Genomic DNA, 21,713 nt, shown 5'->3' on the forward strand with positions numbered 1-21,713 from the left:
GGCCTCACTCAAGACATCCAACTGCGGTAGATCAAGTATGAAACAAAGCAGAACTGCCTTCCCAAAACGAGATGGCTTTCTGAACTGTGACACTGAAGGCTTCAGCAAAAGGTTTCAGCTCCAAATATGAACTCACCTTTGTCTCAGATGGACATTTTGCCATTTAATGAGCCTCTGAAATCTGTAGCTCAGTTACCTACAGCAGCTTAGGGCAAGTAAGATGAATACACAGAGACAAGCCCTACTTCTCAGTAGAGTCATAAAGTGCTATGGCAAACGATGGACATGCTGTGAACACTGGACCTAGCTTGGAAGGATCCATTGGCAATGCTTTCTGAGGCTTGCTTGCTACGTGCAATTATTAACACAGTAGAATATGTTTGGTTGCCTACCTAATCTGCCAGAGCTAATTCCATGTTTCGTTGGTATAATGCTGAATATGACAGAGGGACACTTGATGTATTTTAAGAGATCCATTTTAAAGCAATAGTTGTAAAGAACTTAACCCTCCAGTGTTTAGCAATGTCCAGGCAGAATATTAAGTATTCCTCACAAGAGCTGCCAGTCTGAGGGAGAAGGAAAACAGGCCATTTTCATTCTGATCAAGATTACAACTTCAGGGCCCGGGGATTTAGTGCTACTCTTGTTCTGTCAAGGATTCCATCTTGCAAACAGTCGCACGCACTGGGAAGAAAGGGTAAAGGTTTTTAATAAAACTAGCCATACGCACAGCTTGTCAAACTGACTGATTCATAAGAGGAAATGCGGACGTTTGAGGCCAGGTGTTCAAAGAATAGTGTCACACAAAGCCAACAAGCGGCTCTGTATCCCTTGAGAACTCAAGAGACGCAATGATGGGAGATAGAGGCCGACTCCACTTGCTTTACAGGTTCCATTTCTTTATTCAACTCAGTAAACATCTAGTTACAAGTTTCACGAAATCAAATTTTATAAGATGGGGAGCTGACTGGATTGGGGCAGAGAGGTAGGGCCTGTTTTGTTTGTCCACACCTCACCTGATCCCTTCCACCCTTTCATACATACCCCATTTCCAGGGCAGGCAGGCAGGCAGGCAGGCCAAGAGCAAAGGCGACTAAAGGTTATTTTTCCAAGTGCTTGAAACTAATAGCAGGTCAACAGGTTTCCTTACTTGGTTGCCACTTGAGGTGGGTGGGTAGATTAAATACAAACTTCGGAACCAGCCAAACTTGGAGCAGGAAATAGAGGGGGTGGCAAAAACTGAGGGAGACCACTCCTGCACCCCTCCAAAAAACACTAAGGGGAGGGATTGGGTAGCTCAGTGAAGGGCAGGGAGGAGTTAAGAGGAAAAAGAACGAAGTAAAATTGATGTGTCACTCATTCATGGACAAGGTCCCTCCCATTTCCCTTGGCCACCCGCTCTATGCAAGGAGTACAACTGTGGAGAGAGAGTTAGTCACTTAATTTATATCTTAAAAGAGGGGCAGGAGGCTAGTATTCAACTTGAGGAAGGTCCAAGTGATGTTTCGTAGGGGCTTCGCCATCAGAGTTTCACTGTCTGTACCTGAGCAAGAGGGTGAGAGGAGAAGAAGAGAAACAATAGAAATCAGAAAGGGAACAGAAGGGAAATGAGGAACAGTGAGCGAGAAAAACAGGAAACTCAGTGCAAAACCCCCATGGCTGAGATCTCACGGGGATGATCAATTTGTTTCAGGGCTGTACAATTTCAGATTGCAGGTTGGGGCTCACACAGCGGAATTTTCCTCTCTATAGGAAAGCTCCTGCACACACAAAAACCTGGCCTCTCAGAGAGACTGTAGGCTAGAACTCCCCCCCCCTCATCTATCTTCTCTGTGGAAGACTTTTTTCTTCTTTTTGACTGGAGCCATGGAATTTCCCAGCTGCTAATCTGAAATGTACCACCTCAGTAAGTCAACCTCTAGCTTTGAACACTGTTAAAGCATCTTTAGCCACTTGAGCCAAATGAGAATTTGCTTTCATTCAATCAAACCTATCAGCAGAAACTAAATCCAAGTTTGCTTTTTTTTTAAAGCAGCTCAGGTGCCTAGTTCCTGGCATGGTATGTGTACCTTGCTCATGGCTCAGGCCAGGGAGGACTATTTTGTGGTCCTCCAGATTTTTCTGGACCCCCAATTCCCATCATCCCCAGCCAGCATGGCCAGTGATCAGGGATGATGGGAGCTGGAGTCTTTTTAACAACATCTGCTTTCCCCCAACCCTAACTTACAACATTTCCATACTACAGCCTCCCTTGCTCTCAACTGTGGTTGTGTGAGAAGGAAATTCCCTTTGCAAGACAAACCTTAAAAGCCTCTAAAAGCAATCATTCCAAAGCTTCCGGAAGAGAAGTGATGGCAGTTGCCCCATTTCAAACCAAGGCAACAAATTTATTCACTTTGAAATAAACCTCATTGAAACAGGTTTGGATTTATTTCTAAGTGTGGCTGCAATCTGATGATGTGATGGTGCCCTTAGATTCCTCCCTTCCTTATGTTACCAACAATCGTGGCTGCAGCCAAGTTTGCCTTTGGGAAGATGAGCAGCCCAGCAGAATAAGATTATTTTTGAAAAGATGGTGCAACACTCAATTCTTGTGGGTGCTCAGTGGAAGCACAAGCATTAGCTGTTTATTCTCTCCACAATGAGATCCTGACTGGAAAAAGCATGGAACCTCTGGGACCTACTTCCAGGGCTGCAAAGGGCCTTGGACTAACTTTCCGCCCTGCAAACTGTCTTTGCTCAAGACTCAGGGTAGCATGCATAGCGCTCCCTGATGGCCTCCCATAAAGGTAATGGCAAAGCTCTATCAGGCTTCTTTTCAGAAACAGAATTGCACCAGGAGCCACCAGATGAATCATATACCCTGCTTTGTTTCGAAGCGTTTTATTAGATTTTATCAAAATACTCCCTCGTCAACCACACCTCATTCTCTGCAATTCCCAGAAGCCTCTGCTTCTGACACACGAAGAGCAACAACCCTCCTTCCAGAAAGCTCAGGTTTCTTCTTATCCACAACTCCCTCCTATGCCCGACTTGTGGCAGCCTGCTGCACCTTAACGTCCTCTCATGCTCTGTAAATATCACCAACTTTAAGGCCTAGCCAAGAACATGTGCATGCTTTTTCCCTGTATATGCCAGTATGTGTGTGTGTGTGTTTTTAAAAATACTAAAAAAATTGAAGGTGATCACTGCTGGGCACAGAGGTAAGTCACAGGCCCAATGCTGCACTGAAAAAGTAGTCAGGTTCGCCAGCTTGTACCCCAACTGAGAAGCTGGGCAGGCATACCCTGGGGCACAGCATGCATGCGAAGGGCAACGGTTAAGACTTACAAGAGCATGAAGGTAGATTTGGGGGTGACCGCATCACACCCCCCTTAAGTCTGCTCTGGGTTCACCAGTCGTACCGGCGCGACTGTCTGGTTGGAGAATCTTCAGGTCCCTGAATAGCAAGGCGGGCCCCTTCAGCCCGGCGGCCATTGCTTCCCTCGTGGCGCCGGTATTCCAGCCCTCTTTGCGTCCGGAAGCGGGATGTTTCTCGCCTCCATTCGTCGTCAAACGCAGCGGCATCACCTGAAATAATAATAATAATAATTTATTATTTATACCCCGCCCATCTGGCTGGGCTTCCCCAACCACTCTGGGCAGCTTCCAAGAAAATATTAAAATACTGTAATACATCAAACATTAAAAGCTTCCCTAAACAGGGCTGCTTTCAGATGTCTTCTAAAAGTCTGGTAGTAGTTGTTCTCTTTGACATCTGGTGGGAGGGAATTCCACAGAGCGGGCGCCACTACTGAGAAGGCCCTCTGCCTGGTTCCCTGTAACTTGGCTTCTCGCAGTGAGGGAACCGCCAGAAGGCCCTCGGTGCTGGACCTCAATGTCCGGGCAGAACGATGGGGGAGGAGATGCTCCTTCAGATATACTGGACTGAGGCCGTTTAGGGCTTTAAAGGTCAGCACCAACACTTTGAATTGTGCTCGGAAACGTACTGGGAGCACAATTCAAAACGTACTGAAAACAGGAAGGGGGGAGAGGAGGCCACTGAGTGGGAGGGTGAGGCTGAGCAGACTGTCTGGAGGAAGGGGAGGAGCCAGAGGGAAACACTCACTCTCATCCAGGTTGATGTAGTCTTGCCTCTCCTCTTGGTCACCCGTGCGGTGATTGCGCGAGCGCTGCATGATGTGCGCGCGTTCCCGGATGTGGTGTCCAATAGACATCTGCTCCAGACCGCTGTCAGAGTCTCGCACCGTCCGCCTGGTCTCCCGGATCTAAGGACAAGAGAACAAAGTTGTAAATTTGGGGTTGTGGAACTATTTTGCTAGCCTTTTAACTCCCTGGATCTTCCCAAACGGAAGCCAAGTGGTTTGCCTCAAATTTCACAGCAGGTAATTTTAGTCATCAAATCTGTTGGCCCTACATAAGAATTCATCCTGCACCGGAAAACATAAACCCACCAGAGATTCCGAATCTTGTATGTTGACCCTCAGCACACCCAGTCTGCATTCATGCTGTTATGAGAATTATAAGGTCTAAGATATAAATGTTCAGAAATGCACCAGGAAACACATACATAAATATATAAACCACATGTCTGAAACAGTACAGGAATACAGTCCTAAAGCCATTTTGAATCTTTCAGTGACCTCAGATATTCCTCTGCAGTTTGGATGGAAATGGGAAAAGCCTCCCCATTGTCTCTGTGCTCACAAATCCTGCCTTAAGGGCACATTTGGGTATTAATAGGGCCTGTGATCTGGACTCAGGAATTAAGTATATATCATCACAAAAGAATGGCCAGGCTCTCCAGGTAAACCCATCAACAGGTTTCCTGCCAGACATGATTCTGCTGTAGACCGCCCCTCCAGTGATGTATGTATTATGTATTGGGGGGTGGCCTTGAGCTACAGGGTGGCAATTTCAAAAGTATATATGGGCTTGTGCACCATTGTTCTGGGTTCCTCCTCCCTCCTGCATGTGGTGAGTGAGGACTCTGTTGCAACAGTTTAATAAAGATCAAGCTTACTAGCTGCTTTGCTTCTCAATATTCTCTGGTTGGTCTCTATTAGTTTCTCCTACCGATAGAGAACCTACATAAGGACTCTATACGGGCTCTTGGGTACTCCATAAGGGAGAAAGAGCAGCTTTTTTCTTATAACAATGCCTATACACCCAGTGGGACCAGCAATCCATGGACTTGTTGAAAATTCTAGTAGAAGAAAACAGTCTCTTTCTTACCCCACCAGGTGCAGAGCGTGTCTCTGAGGTCTCCTGATAGACTTTGGGGCCCTCCCCCAGATTCGAGTAGGATATGACAGTTGAAGAGGTAAACGTCTGGCAGTTGGAACCACTAGTCATGTGCTCCTGGACACGCAAAAGATCAAAGGTGGTGAGTAGCGTTACTGGAGTCATCCACAGAACTCGTGTGACTACAGAATGAAAGCCACCATTTCTGCAAACAAGTCTCCCCTCCTTTGGCTTTCTGGGTTTTTCTTGACATTTTGAAAAATGTATTGAAAGGGGGTGTCTCCCCTCCTACACTATTCAAGGAGCAAGAATGGGGCACAACTTGTTTGGAACTAGGAGAAAATATTAACTAACTCTGCACATGCTTAAAAGCTGATTTGTCACCACTTTACCCACAAAGGCCTCAAGAGGGCTGTGTGCACCCTACATCGGGGAATAAAAATTTAAATAAAATTCTGCTTACAAGCAATCAGAGTTCTGTAACTTGTATAAACTAGGCCAGAAATTTATAGATTTTTTTTTATGAGTCTTACTCTGCAGCTGTTGCCACTTTGCAAAATCTACTCTGGGTTTGTGGGTCAGGGAAGACGGGATAATGATCTAGGCAGGGCACTGGAATCCAGCAGCTGGAAATTTTATTCAACTACCAGTTTGGCTGAGATTCCAGCAGGTATTAATTTCAAGCATATCTTCTCACAGTGATAACCAAGATCCTCAAGAATTCTGTTCCCAATATTACGCTCTGATTTGCATTTTTTGCAGGGGTTTGTGTGCGCACTACAATAGAACTGTGACGTACACAGAGCCCTGGGCATAAGCAAGAATCTGTCTTCCGGGGCAGCAAAGTCACAGCCACGTCTACAAGTCACCCAAGCCGTGCAGCGGATGTCATGCAGCAGCTCATCACAAACCCAGCTGTGTCACTTCTGTCATGGGATCAGTTGTTGGGGATGACCGTGGTGCAACTGAACAGAAAGATGCAAACACAGGGTTCATACCATGCAACAGGAATGCACACAGGGGGTCTTACCATGTTCCCAATCATATCGTTCATCATTCCGAACATGTCCATAAAACCACCTGCCTGAAGGAAAGAGTATAGGAAAAGAGCTGAGGTTTGGGGAGAGTGATCAGTCAATGAAGGCACAAATGATGCTCTGATAGAATGAACAGAGTTTCTACTCCTTTTTTTTTAAAAAAAAAAATTGTTTACATGAACACCTGCAAATATCAAATATTGCCATTGCTAACTAAGTCAAGACTGTTGCCAGACCCTCATGAGTGCACAGTACCGTTTCAAGGGTGACTATGCCCCAAATCAGGAATGGGGAACTTCTCTCTTTGGGCTACAGGACTCACAGGCCTAGCCTGCACCCTCACGGAGCACTTCTGCCTTTGAACTATGCCAGTGCCTTTTGCTTTCCTGGATGGAGTGTGATTGTGGACATGCATGCATGTAGAAACCTCTGGCTTTTGCATGGTTGGAATGCTGCCTACTGTGCAAAGGGGTGTGTTGATAAAAGGATCTGCCCCCCCTGGTGAGATCCAGCTCCCCATCTCTGCCCGAAACCCAAGGGACATACTCTGGATTACACTCAGGAGCAACTAACAGCTCCAGCCTTTTCTCCGTAAAACTGAAGGCACTGTACTCTTTTTGTCCTCACAATCCCTCCTGTTTGCTCAGTCTAATTTAAGACAAAGATTTACTAAATTAGGACAGAGACTGAGTGGCTTAGGGTCACCCAGTGAGCCTCATGTCAGAACACTGATTTGAATCTAGGGCTACCTAGTCCAAACTCTGGTCAATACACAACATTGCCACACACCCCCGTTCTATATTTACAGTGCTAGAGTTACAAGTTGTTACTTCATGCACACAACATCATACAAAAGAAGGAATCGGGAAAGCCACAATTTTTAGAGTAGGAAATTTAAATTAAATCTACATCAGTAAATGTCCTTAGTGCATTGGATTCCATCTCAAATTTGGACATATTCACATTTAGGCTAAATATTCTTTGGAATATCAGTCAGCACAGCAAGATCTGCACACTATCGATTACTCTGAAACTAAGCAGCCAGCACCAAGTTATTCAAGGTAAAAAACAATATATCCAGGAACTTAGTTTCCAAGCCAAAAATGTGTGGAGTCCTGGATGTCTCTTTGGCCTCATGGCTATGGCCCAATGTCCAATTTGGTTTTGTCAAATTCAAATGCCATTTGGAAATGGTTTGTGCTCACACAATGAGCAAGTTGATTCTCCCCACTTACTAGTTCTCTCCAGCTAACCTCCCTGAGTGCCCTCATTATCCAAATAAGCAGTCCATTTTCCCTACCACTCCCATGATCTTGACTGAAAAATCTCCCGAGACAGCCAAATTCACAATCACACATCACTTTAAACTATAGCTAAGTTATGGTTTAAAAGTGAACGCGCAATGTAACGGTGAACAGGGAGCAAATCACAACCCCTTCATTCCTCTCCCTGCTCAGAATCCTGCTGCACTACAGGGAGCGAAGCCATGGTTTCGTGATGTCCAAACCCAGGGCCCTGGTTCATCTCTCTCCAAATAAACTATGAGCTGTAACCAAGGATTGTTATTGACTTATCATTCTCTCATGGTTTGTTTGGAGGACGCAAACCACAAGCGTGGGTTCGAACATAATACTAAGCAAAACCAAACCTTAGCTCCTGGCAGTGCAAGAGCAGCAGGAGTGGGGGAGGAAAAAAAACCATCACAAAAGTTTCCTCTTTGCATTACTTTGTTATTGCATAGTTTAGTTGGTTAGAGCACGGTGCTGACAACAGGAAGGTTGGGGGTTTGATCCCCATAAGAGACAGCTGGATATTCCTGCATTGCAGAGGGTTGGACTAGATGATCCTCAAGATCCCTTCCAACTCTGATTCTATATTATTCTATTTTCTTCTAATGCACCAGCATGCAGAAAAAGCCTTTAAACCACAGTAAACCTTACCTATGGCTTACAGTGGTAAAGCTAAAGGGACCCCTGACCATTAGGTCCAGTCGTGACCGACTCTGGGGTTGCGGCGCTCATCTCGCTTTATTGGCCGAGGGAGCTGGCGCACAGCTTCTGGGTCATGTGGCCAGCATGACTCAGCCGCTTCTGGCGAACCAGAGCAGTGCACGGAAACGTCGTTTACCTTCCCGCCAGAGTGGTACCTATTTATCTACTTGCACTTTGACATACTTTTGAGCTGCTAGGTTGGCAGGAGCAGGAACCGAGCAACGGGAGCTCACCCCGTCGCGGGGATTCGAACTGCCGACCTTCTGATCGGCAAGTCCTAGGCTCTGTGGTTTAACCCACATGCAGGTAAAGCCATTCTGCAAAATTCTAATCTATTGAAAATTTTCTCCGCTTTTGACTTCTTTTTTTATTTTTCTCTTGAAAGGCAGAAGGGGATTCTTTCCCCCCTTTATCATGGCCTTTATAATTCTCCTATAAGAACAGAGTAAGCCTCCACATTCTCCCTTTCTGTCGAGGAATTTACAAGTATCATTACTTTCATGATTTTGAGATTACACTCTGCAACAGAAGAAATCAGAGGAAAAGATTCAGAGAACTGCGCTTGTGTGGGGAGAAGAACAGCAGGGCTTACCATTCCTAGCATCCCAAAGGGCGAAACAGTTCCTGCCTGTAAAAGGACAGAGGCATAAAGAACAATGACAAGCTACCCTTCTGTAATAAACATCTCTCCTACCCACATCTTAGAATAACAAAGGGGCTCACTCACTCAGTTAAGAGAGTCAAGAGGGGGAGCTATAGCATGACATCAGCTCCTCAAGTCTATCATCCGAGTAATTTAATTTCAAAATAGAGAATCTCTCAAAAGTGGAACAAGCATTTAAAAAGAAATTTAAAAGCAAGGTCAAATCTCTTTAAGAAGCTTGCAGGTTATATAATGTCATATAATAGAAAGCCAAATAAAACACACCCTACAGATTAGAAAGGTTAGACGTAAGTAAAAAAAATCTTATAATTATAAAAGGCAAGGACCCTTCATTTAAGAACTGGAAGCAATGCCCAAATGAAGATTTAAACAAACAAACAAACAAACAAACAAACCCTACACAAAAACCCTAATCCAGCAGCGAACCAGGAAGAGAACGTAGGACTATTAAAAGAAGAGCTGTAAGTGGGTGAGTGAAAGGAAGACCAAGAAAATGTCCAGTCTTGTTTCAACAAAAAATATTTGAAAGTGAACATTTTTCACTTTAAAAATTATTTGGCATTTTAAAGAGGAAACCCGATGGACTTGCAAAATGCTTTTGAAAAATACCTCACTAGCAGGGCTGGGGAATCATACCTGAACACTGGCCCTGCAGGCAGGGCTGATGGAAGTTAGTGTCCAATAACATCTGGAGGGCCTTTGTTTCCTCACCCCCACACTAAATACCGTATTTTTCGTCCCATAGGACGCTCCGTCCCATAGGATGCACCTAGTTTTTTGGGGGGGAAATAAAGGAAATTTCCCACCCCCTTTATTTTCCCCCCAAAACCAGGTCGGGGAAACCGAGCCAGGTCGAGGAACAGCGGGATGGCGGCGCTGCGCCTCCCTGCTGTCCCCCGAGCTTGTGGGGCTGGCCGATGTCTGTCCGGCGCGCAGGGCGCTCTGCTTCAGGGCGCCCCTCGCACTGGGCGGCAGGCTGCTATCCGCAGCGAGGGGAGCCCTGCGGGGAACTCCTGCAGGGCTCCCCACGCTGTGGATGTCTGCCTGGTGCGAGGGGTGCTCTGCTTCAGGGCGCCCCTCGCGCTGGGCGGCTGGCTGCTATCCGCAGCCTAGACAGCCCTGCGGGAACTCCCACAGGGCTGCCTAGGCTGCGGATGTCTTCCTGAAGCCTGGAGAGCGAGAGGGGTCGGTGCGCACCAACCCCTCTCGCTCTCCAAGCTTCAGCGAAAGCCTGTATTCGCCCCATAGGACGCACCCAGATTTCCCCTTCATTTTTGGAGGGGAAAAAGTGTGTCCTATAGGGCGAAAAATACGGTACTCCTAAATCTCCTTATCAGTCATGTGGTAAAACTGCCTGGCTTCTTATAAACTGGCAACTGAATGAAGAACAGAAAGCGGGAGGAAAAGCTGGCGAAACTGAACCGTTCGCCCACCCTCAGCTACTCTGTTCTGGTTCTGCTATTTACAGTATTTTTCTCATCAGTTCACCCATGGAGACAATAAATTAACCAGGTTTGTGGATAACACCAACTTACTAAGGATACTGAAAGCCCAAACAAATTTGTGATGTGTTCAATAGGATCTCTCTTGTGTTGAACCCAAGGTGAACTGTTCCAAAAGCTCTGCAAATGCCATCTTGGTAGTCAAGATAACCCCACAATTAATTGGTAGTTGAGCTCATATATGTTTTTATTCACTTGCTTTGCTATAAGCTAACTGGCTTGCTTTGATGTTATCCTGATCTGTGGGCTTGGGGTGCTGGGCTCTGAGCCCAGAAAGGGAAACTATCTGTAAGATTTGGGTATTTGCCACCTATGCCCTCATCTGAAGGGAAGTCCTGGCCCAAGTGGTGAATGTTGCTTTGCGAATAAAGAAGGCGTGAGGGTTTCTTGGGTGTGGACAAGCCATCTCCTTGCTGCCATGTCTGTCCCGTGTCTGTAAAGGCTGGGAGACCTGGCACGCTAATTTGCTGTAAGTCTACACCTTTCTTTAATAAGGCACAAGAACTGGTCATTCTGATGTTTTTGACATCTTTCTTTGGTATTCCTGTCCCCAACCACTCCCACAAGCCCCCCTTTGGGCCTGTGTTTCTGGGTATGAACCTGATATCCTAATGAACGTCATAAGGCTATGACTTACAAGGCATGTCCTGGGGTCAAGGTGAAACATCAACCCTGTGTACTACAGCTGCGAGGAAAAAATCAAGGCTGAAGCTCAGTGGCACAACATGTTTTTCAGAAAATCTCTGCTAGTCTCAAATTGAAAGGCAGAGAAGTGAGGGAGATTATCTCTCCCTGAAACTTTGGGAAAGCCACTCCTAGTCAGAGTAGCCAAATCAGGCTAGTTAGACCAACAATTTGACTCGGTATATTTTCCTATGTTCAAAATGCTGATTATTATTTAGATAGAAAAATGGCACAGGGATATGGCTCTCTTTCTTTACTTGCATTCGTACCAAAGGGGGGGAAACAGACCTAGTCAAAGTCTCCGGATTTCCATTACCTGCATTCTTCGGCTAGTCTGGCGTGTTGCAGGGACAGTCCCGTTGCCAATGCTGAGGAAGGGGCTATAACCAAAGCCGCCTGAGAGCACACGGTTCACATGCTGGTGGTGGATGGCAAGAGGGTCCCTGAAGGAAGAGGAGATGATACACAAGGGAGTTAGGTATTGAAGCAGTTCACACCAAACCTATCCCTCCCCTCTGTCCACTGCCTCCCTCCAGGAGGCAAAACTAGAGTACTCACATCACAAACATCGGGTCCTCTGGCTCTCCATCTCTCATGAACCGGAACATAATTCCCTCAAATGCAGGGCGGGCTGTTCATTTGGAAACAAAAGAGGAATATGAATCTATATGAAGGCCAGTCTCCCCCTTTGCATGCAGTCCTATATTATTATTATTATTATTATTATTATTATTATTATTATTATTATTATATTGCCCTATACCCGCAGGTCTCAGGGAGGTTCCCCAGATAAAATCACAATGTAAAAACACATAGTCAAAATAAAAACAAAAGCAACCCAATAACCCGCCCCAACACATTTTAAAAGGGCATTGTATGATTTTTAGACATTAGTTAAGGGTTTGTGTATATTTTTAAAGTTGTGATACAATGCAAGTCCCAAGTCCTTCCCCATTAATATAAGGAATTGTAAAGAACATGTGCCTGCCCTCATTCATACTAGACAACATACCCCATCACTGCTCTTTACTCTCCTGATAGGTCTCAAAAGGTATTGAGAAATTCCCTTCACACTAAGCCACCCAATCTTTGTTCTCTCTCCTACACATAAACTGCAACTACTCACTCACAATCTCTCTGTGTGTATATAAGTATTGAGGTAACCAATTGCAAGGGACAAGAGGGCTCCTGCACCTTTTAACAACTATGAAGAAGAGAGAGAATCTTAGCAGGTATACAGTCACTCTTCTCATCACTGCACAGCTAGACGCACTTGCAAAAAATCCCCTCATCTTTAGAATAAAGGAGAGGAAGCAAATGTGGTACCCTCCAGATGTTAGACTACAACTCCCATCAACCCAGCCAGCTGGACGATGGGAGTCATGTTTGTTACCCCTGCACTAGAAGCACAGGGCTCTAGGGTCACCCTTTACACCGAGCCACCCTACCACCAGCTGTGAGGAATCCAACTATTTAAATAGCAGAGTGAACAAACAGTGCATGTAAGGACAGCAGAGAAAAACCTGCCCAGGCTGCTGCACACCAATCCATCATCTCTTCGCAGTTGCATCACCTCCAAATGCAGTGCTCAGGTCCTAGACCTTCTGCTTACTCTACAAATACTCAACTCCTATCCCAGTGCGGATGCAACTCCCTGGAGCTCACGTAGCCCAGTACTATCCCCCTCCCCACCCGAAAACCCTTGCACAAACTCCTCCACTCTGAATTCCAACCACAACTCTTGTCAGCTGCAAACAAATGCAAAAATAAATAAACCCACCCTTAACACGTTTAGCAATACAGAATACAACAACACATCACATTGTTATTTCACATCAGGAACCAACACCTGCAAAAAGTACTATTTGCACAGAACAGTACAATTAATGCAATTCCATCAAAATCCACTTATTGCAGTGCATAGCATCATCAATAACACCTGCTTGCCCCTGTAATCTAAACAGAGAGAGGGAGGCAGAGGGACAGAAGCAGGCCTAAGGCAAGGACCAACTTCTCTCTCCAAAAACACCTTCCTTTCCCAATTCCGGATCGTGTATCCGTCTCCAAGATGCCCCAGGCCGAAAATCCGGAGTGGTGGGGGAAGGTTCTGGACGCTGAGCTTTGTGAGCTAACTCCCCATCTCCTTTCCCAACCTGTCAGGACAACTCTCGCCCGCCCTGCCTCCCTCCCTCTCCATCCTTGCAAGCCCCACGGAAGACTCCCCAAGGGGACTGCTCACATCTCTGGCCAGCTCCTTTGTTGCTGTCGTCTCCTGCTTCTTGCTCTCCCGGAATTTATTCCAGCCACGAGTCCTAAAGGGGAAGATTAATGCTGCATCCCTTTTTTCCCCTTCCTTCCTTCCTGCCTTGCCTGCCTCCCCCCCACTAGATGTTCTTTGTTGCAAATAGGCTGGTGTGTTGGGGGGGGAAAGACAAGCTTCTTTGTTCCAAATCCTACACCCCCGCCACCAAGCAAGCCACCCGCGGGGCCACCAGCAAGGCCGCCCGAGTTTGCACCCCTCTTTCCCCCCACCTTCTTTTAGGAAAAGACAAATACTGCTAGCATCCCCCTTTGCAAGCAAAAGGATATTTTTCCTTTTCAAAGAAAACCCACAACAAGGCCCAAGCAGGATGTGATGTCAGAAACCCCGCCCCCTCAAAAGCCTCAAAGCCCCACCCTCGAGAAAGGAGTTACATAGCCGGATCTGGGGCGAAGTCCGCTGCACGATGGTGGGTCTTTGCCTTGTAGTGCAATAGCCAGGGGCTTGCAAAATATCCCCCCCCCCGCATTGCTGTCGTTTGCTGGGATTGCAACAAGGGAAAGTGCAGCATTCCGAGGGGCTTGCAATGCAGGCGAATGAACATTCAAAAATAAATGCATCCACATAAATTCTTTGGATGCCAAGGAAATGGTTGCTTGCAGTCCAGCTTCAACTTCATTCATATGAATGGGGAGAGAATGCCCCGGTCCTGGCAGTAGTCGCCGAAGCGGCAACGCACCCGTGTGAACAGTAGAGGTCGCTCTACCATCACAGAACGGCAGCTGAGCGCGTCTGCAAAGCAATAAACCTGTAGCTGGTTTTGCGGGTTCCAGCCAGCGCACGTGTAAATCATTTTAAGGTGCTCTTGAGCCTCTCTCCTGCTTGCTTGCTTGCTTGCTTGCTTGGGACGTGTGAACGCGGTGAGTGCATACGGCCAGTGGCGTAGCGTGGGGGGTGCAGGGGGGGCGGGCCGCACCGGGCGCAACATCTGGGGTTAGGGCAAATCCATGGGTTAGGGGGCGCAAATCCACGGGTTAGGGGGCGCAAATTACTTGCCTTGCCCCGGGTGCTGACAACCCACGCTACGCCACTGCATACGGCATTGTGTGGAAGGCAATGCGTTTCAAAGCAGGTGTGTGCAGTATTTCAAATCAACGGGAAACATAGCATAGCTCAGTTGGTTAAAAGCCTGGTGCTGATAGCACTTAAGATTGCAGGTTCGATCCCCGTATGGGACAGCTGCATATTCCTGTATTGCTTGGGGTTGGACTAGATGATGCTCAGAGTCCTTTCCAACTTTAAAAATAAATAAATCCTATGATTCTAAGTTACAGCCAAGGCAAATGTCTCCCGTTCTCTTTCAGCTGTCAGAACTGACAGCCTTAATGCATGTGTTGACAGTGTCGCGAGCCCAGATTTGATCCACCCACGCGATTCGTTCGCCTCCATGCATCGCATTTGAAACCTGCATAGATAAATAGCATCCTGAGGACCAGCCCACAGAGGCAGCAGTCTGAGGTACCCAAATTCACTTTTGCAAATGTCGAGGAACAGAGTCGCTGCCTTTGACCTCTAGAGGACTTGGCAGAAAAGCAGCTCATCAAACAGGTGATATTCCTGCACTTCTGACTTCTACTTGGTTGCCCCATGGACACAGGTGTAAAGGGGAAGGAGGCTGAGGAAGAGAGAAGAAAGGATGGACATTACAAACGAAAATACAAAAACCTCCTCTTGTGAACTTTTTATCATAATACAAAGCAGGAAAAAAGGGAAGGTGAAAAAAATTAAAACTAGCAAAAATATTTGGATAATTTTTTCTCTGTGCCTTTCTTTGAAGTGTGTGTGTGTGCACGTGCACGTGTTTAGTCGAGACAAAATGTCAGGAAATTAATGCATTAGATGTGTTTGACTCAGTTTTGTTTTGGATTCAGCCGTGACTAAAGTTGCTGTAATTTCATTCCGCTTCAGCCTGCTAAAGGTCTGACCCAGCTGAACTAACCAGTTCAGTTTCTACTCATACATTAAAATTGAATACACAGCGCTGATTTGCATATTTGAAAGGTAGTGAATATTGTGGCGATAATTTTATCCTAATCTGAATACAAGATGCATACATATGCATCTTAGACAGAAAGCTCAGCAAATAACTACAGGGCATTATTAAGGACATTGGTACATTGGAGGAACATGGGGGGAAATGCAAGGGGAAATGGTATTTTGGCCTCAATGTACTTGACATTTAAACATGTAATAAGACGGAGGGAAACCTATTAAGTGTATTCTTAATGGATAAAAAACATTCTCTTGCTCGCTCACGTACAAATCCACCCTCTTTCTGTCAGATTCCCCATCTCTGGCTTCTAGGAGCTGCAGGCTAGAGACCCTATGATGGCGCTGTGTTGTGCTTCTTGGAATCCTGCAAGCCGCCCACCGTACACCTTCCTCCAGGTCAGAGGTGAGACCTGTGATCCCCTACTTGCCTGCACACTGTCTCGCCAGAGTGAAACATGCTCTGGTTAGCTCCCGCTTGGAGTACTGCAATGTGCTCTACGGTGGGACTACCTTTGAAGGTGACGCGGAAAGTACAGCTAACCCAGAATGTGGCTGCCAGACTGGTGACTGGGAGCGGCCAACAGGACCATATAACACTGGTCCTAAAAGATCTACATTGGCTCCCAGTACATTTCTGAGCATAATTCAAAGTGTTGGTGCTGAACTTTAAAGCTCTAAATAGCTTCGGCCCTATATGAAGGGCAATATGCAAGTTTTAGTAGTAGTAGTAGCAGCAGCAGCAAGGTACCTGAAGCAGCATCTACATCCCCATCGTTCTGCCTGGAAACTGAGGTCCAGCTCCAAGGGTCTTCTGGCGGTTCCTTCCCTACAAGAAGTGAGGTTACAGGGAACCAGGCAGGCGGCTTTATTGGTAGTCACACCCACCCTGTGAAACGTCCTCCTGCCTGTCAGATGTCAAGGAAATAAGTAACTCTCTGACTTTTAGAAGACATCTGAAGGCAGCCATGTATTAGGAAGTTTTTAATGTTTTTAATGTTTATGCTCAGGGTGGCATAATAATAATAATAATAATAATAATAATAATAATAATAATGGGCATTGCACTGATTGCCTGCCTGCCTGCCTGCTCTTTACCCTAAGGTCCTAGGGTGGATTACAGCATTAAAACACAACTCCAATTCCCATCAACACCACCCAACATGATCAAGGATGATGAGAGTTGTAATCTAGCAGCATGTGGAGATGCCCAAGAATTATGCTGGGTATGAGATGAGCCCTAACCAGCTCCACCTATTAATTATCTTTGGAAGAGGAAAACTAGATGTGATGCCAAGTGTGTCATTAGGAATCATCCCATCAATAGGTTTTTGTAAAAAGGAGGTGTAGGGAATATTTAACCTGATGAGGGAATGGTTTAACCCTTTCTTCCTCTGCTGTGGTCCTGACAAAAATAATCCCTGTGCCTGCTGTCAACTCCAGAAGGGAAGGCTCCATTAGCTCTGATGGAGTTTTCCTTTCCAAGGCTAATAGCAGGTTAGGTAATGCGGGAGGAGAGGAAAGGGTCAATTTGACCCTTCCTTTGCACTATGTTCCCAACAGAAACTGGAGGCCCCTGAGACTGATTTGTTATGTCATGTTTGGCCCGAAAACTACTTCATTTATAGATATAAATGCTTCTCTGTACATTTCTGTTATCTGTACTATTTACCAGGTGCCACTTCAGAAGAGAATAAAGGGATAATGTCTCTTTTAACGCTGTGCCAGCCACCTACAATTTTTGTAAGTACAAAGAGCAGCTTTGCCTAATTAATTTGGGATTCTGTTATAGTTTCGGGACATGATTCAGCCAAATGCTTTCTAGTACCACTGATTTCAGTGGGAAAATTAAGCATGTGCTTAAAGCTGCAATTCTAGTCACAATTTCTTGGCAATAGGCTCCAAACTGAATTCAATAGAACTTGCTGCTGAGTAAATAGTTAAGTTCAGGGTTCAGATATCTCCCACTGACATCAATGGGACATACAAATGTTTAACTTTGGATAATGACTTCTGGATCTGGTTTATCTTTTTTGCATTGTTATTGTACACTGATTGGATCTTCTAAATTATCATTCAGTAATGTGTGAAATGAATGAAAGTAATGGGAAGTACAAAAAGTGAAGGTAAGGCTGAAGTGATTTGAAAAAGGAAACTCAATGGGACACTTCTGAGCAAACAGGGAGGCCTGAGAGAGACTTAAAGCTTCCAAATAATAAAAGAGCAGAATCACCAAATCTCAATATTTTGCTTACTGTCAGAATAGTTGGCAGGAATAGGCCCCACTGAAATGAAGGAGACTTACTTCTGAGTAGATATAGAATTGCACTATTACAAATGAATTGCCCATAAAGGGATTAAAAGAACCAACAAAAAGTGCAGTGTGTGTTGCAGATCTTAAAGTTTGCACAGAATTTACAGACTGCATTTTTCCCACTTCATTGCCAGTTGTCTTCATTATTTATTCCCTACTCCTTTGGCCATAAAATAACACTTCATGCTTCTGATTAAATGGACTTCTCTAGTCCATGAAATCTCATGACATAATAAATCTGTTATAGCATAGTCCTATACTGGTCTACTCAGGCTTCAATCCAACACACACTCACCTGGGAGCAAGTCCCTTTGAACTTAATTAAACTTACTCCTGGAGAGGCCTGCATGCCATTGTATCAGAAATGAATTTGGCCCATAAACCCTATCTCTATTTCATGCAAAAGTGGCGAGGAAGACTTGCTACTTCACATTTTGCTAGTCCAACATGCAATCTTGTATCTACTAATAAGATAGTCCCACTGAGTTGAATGGGGCTTACTCCCACATGTGTATAAAACTGCAACATGCTGCACCTTACCCTTTCTAAATGTGCATGTAATTTTGGGGACCTTGTGTGCTAATTTAACACAAGGCCATCCATCAGAACAATGACTTTACTCCCAGCCAGGTAGGAATATCCATTCAAAATCCATTTGTACTGGAATGGATTTCTATCAGCAGCCATAACTTCCAACTTACTTATTTTTTTAAAAAAAATCTTTCAGAAAGGCCCCCAAGGCAGCTCACAACAATGTAAAACAGCACATAATAAATTATGATATTAAAATACAATTAATAAAATAGAACTTTATAATGGAGGAGCAGCAACACAATCCACAAATGACAGTAAAATAATTTAAGGGCACTTTCAGTGTATTGTGGAATCAGCGCTGCTCATACATTTGTTTTTTGCCGCATCCACACAATAATATCATTAAAATGCCAGCCCATACTTTTTCTTTTTACATTTAATCCAGATTTCTCCTTACCATAGCAAATCCAATATGTTAACATAACCCCTTATACAGTCACTACTGGTGTGGAACCTCATTAAGTGCATCATTCAATGACACAAGTGTGATGATGTTCAGTGATTGAGTTCAGACATGGCACCCCTACTTCTGTTGGCTCCCCACCTGAGCACACCCTAACACAAGGGGGAGATCTTCCACTCCATGGGCCTAATTAGGCCTCCCCACTTGATCCATGAGGCCATTTCGGCCAAATCATGCCCACCAGTCCTACACTTGACTTTCTATATGACATCAGGTGTGGGGCAGGTAAAGGTGAGAACTGCAAAGGGCCTTGCGCAACATTTTCCAAGCACAGACCATCTGCTGATTGTTGGCATGTGGATAGCACTGTGCACAGGGATAGCAAGCAGCTTTGCAGGCACCTTTTGTCCCAAACCCACCTATACCTGCCCCACAAATATATGAAGCCAGGTGACCCATGTTTGTCTGCATGATTTGAAATTAAACCACAGGGAAAAGAATGTATGATGCACTTTCCTAATGGTGATAGAAAGGCCCTGTGGTGGGGGAGGGCATAGTCCAGCCTCCGGCTCTGAGGTGTTCTTCTGTATCTTTATTTTCTCTTTTGGGGCCCACCAATTTGGTATAGAAAGAGATTCAGCTGAGCCTTTATTGGCCTTTTAAACCTCAATGCATTTTGCTGATAGCTTGTTTGAAAAGGTGGCCACACTTGGGCACTGTGTATTAAAAGCCAGGCTAAGTCCCAGGGGAGATTTCTTTTATCATTTGACTGATGTAGAATTAAATATCTTTGCAAAATTGGAATTGCTGCTGTAACTATTTCCTGACTTGCAAAAATAACAAATTTAGTCCATGACCCTGTCCATTTTTCCCCCTTTTAAATCATTTAGGGTCCCTCTTGACTGGTGGTTTTTTTTTACAGGTGCATTCTGCAACATTTAACAGGCACAGTAACAGTGCATTAGTGGTGGATTTATACTGGATCATCTACACATTGTTCCATTTTATTTGTGTGATGCTTCCCTATTGTTCTATTATTGCTTTCTGGAGCGGCACGCTTGCCCTATAGATACACCCACACACCGGAACATGTGTGCTATAAAAAGTTACAGGATTTCAGCAGGAAGTTTTGGACACACATCTATTGGAAATAAAGCCATGTGTGTCCACCTTGAAACCATTGCATGCACAAATAGTATTGAAAGTGGGATCGGGTATGGCTGCCCCATCATGAGCATAAATCATTATGAATGCACCATAAAAAGGCACATCTTGAGGGGGCCTTAATTTGCAGCACCATTTGCAGCCAGAGTTGAAATAAGAGATTTAATGGAATCAGTCAAGAAAAGAAAAGGTGGAATGTAAGGGGATTGCCAATTTGCAAAATCTCCTTCCAGTGGATGTCTGCCCCTTTCTGTCTTGTACTAACTAATCTGAGGTTCTATTTAATAAAGTGCCTATCAAAACATTAAAACCTATGGCAGCTTTGTGCTTTAATGGTACTCATGAACAGTGATGAACATGTATTACACGGTCTGCCTGCATTTCCTTATTGATATGGAAACATTTCCTGGAATACCATGTTTTTCTGTTATTTCATACCAGTCTGTTCTGCCCACATTGCTTGACCTGATATATTGGGACAGTGCTAATCTAAGCACTTTATGTGAGCTGCCTTCAAAATGAACTTGGAAACTACACCTGGTTCAAAATGCAGATGGTTGAATGGGGCAGGTTGCAGGGGTCATATTATGCCAATTTTAATACTTCATTGGCTCTCAGTTGGTTTCTGTGCCCATTTCAAAGTGCTGGCGTCAAACTTCTTAAAGCCCTAACTGGATATGAGTAGGACTGCTTTTTCTCACATAAACCCATTCCTTAGAAGCTCTTATCTGGATCCCCTCACTATGTGAATTATAATATAACCCATAATAGCTCCTACCTTTCAAAAGTTGGTTTCAGACACCCCACCCCACTTCCCTGTTCAGACACTAGTTTTACTTTTCCAAAAAGATTCCAGGATTCCCTTGAGTTTTGATGCGATCTTTCGCTAGGTGTTTCTCTGATCTGTGTTTCTGTGTTGCTACAGACACTATTTTTTTTGGTTATATATGAAATAGCAACACACACAATTAATAACACAGATATATTATGCATCCATTAACACATATCAATAAATGATTTGTTAGCTGCCAAACACGCACAACATTCCAGGAATCTTTCCTATCTGCCTGAGGGCTTCTCTTACATGGCAACCTTTCATGATGGGAGTGGTTAAGGCTCACCTAAGGCCAGTACAATACTAGTAACAGATTGTGCTGTATATTATTGAAAGCTGAAACTATTCTGGTGCTTTTAATAAGAGGGAATTATGGTCCTATAGATGCACCAAATAGAAGTCACTCAGGTGTGCTGCCCTGCTTTTTTCCTCCTCCTCCTCGTCTTTCAAATGTGCTATCAGGCTAGTTTTGCTTCTGAAATAATATTCTGAGGTAACCAACAAGCTAAATTGCGCCTCCCCTCCTTCAAGCCACGATGGGAAGACCCACTCCCTTCATTCCCACCCCTCCAGGGGACATTCCACCCCACGGCTTTCGTGAAGCGAAATCCTCCCGTTTGTTGCCACGGAAACTGTCGCCCAAAACCCAGCTCCCTCCCCCATGGCCTCATTCCCATTCCCTCCATTTCTTCCATCGCGCGGGGCGCTGTGGGTTCTTCCCCCTCCCTTCCTTTCCTTCCCCGCCCGGCAGCCAATACGAAGCCTGTTGCTAAGCCTCCTGCTCATTTGAATCAGCCAATCGCAGTCCCCGTCCCTGTCCTCTCCTTATAAGGGGAGCAAAAAGCGCTGCGTCTCCGTCTTTCAACCACACGAGCTCCCTGAGCTCCCGATTAGAGCGCGGGAAAAGGGAGGGAGGAGGAAAACAACGGCAAAACACACACACATAACACACACACCACACCACACCACAAC

The 21,713-nt window shown here is 45.2% G+C and overlaps 1 protein-coding gene across 1 annotated transcript; it reads right to left on the bottom strand.

Moving 5' to 3' along the window:
- Positions 1-882: 882 nt before the first annotated feature.
- Positions 883-13,759, bottom strand: MLF2 (myeloid leukemia factor 2). The gene is made up of 9 exons (XM_083594061.1): positions 13,362-13,759; positions 11,681-11,753; positions 11,439-11,565; positions 8,865-8,900; positions 6,275-6,328; positions 5,236-5,361; positions 4,109-4,268; positions 3,331-3,570; positions 883-1,543 (listed from the first exon to the last, which is right to left on the bottom strand). The coding sequence occupies exons 2-8, from the start codon at positions 11,728-11,730 to the stop codon at positions 3,392-3,394; spliced, it is 732 nt and encodes a 243-aa protein (XP_083450187.1). The 5' UTR covers positions 11,731-11,753; positions 13,362-13,759; the 3' UTR covers positions 883-1,543; positions 3,331-3,391.
- Between the last annotated feature and the right edge of the window lie 7,954 nt (positions 13,760-21,713).

The sequence above is a fragment of the Podarcis filfolensis genome (genome assembly GCF_964270895.1).
Source record: "Podarcis filfolensis genome assembly, chromosome: 17".
Classification (NCBI taxonomy): Eukaryota; Metazoa; Chordata; class Lepidosauria; order Squamata; family Lacertidae; genus Podarcis; species Podarcis filfolensis.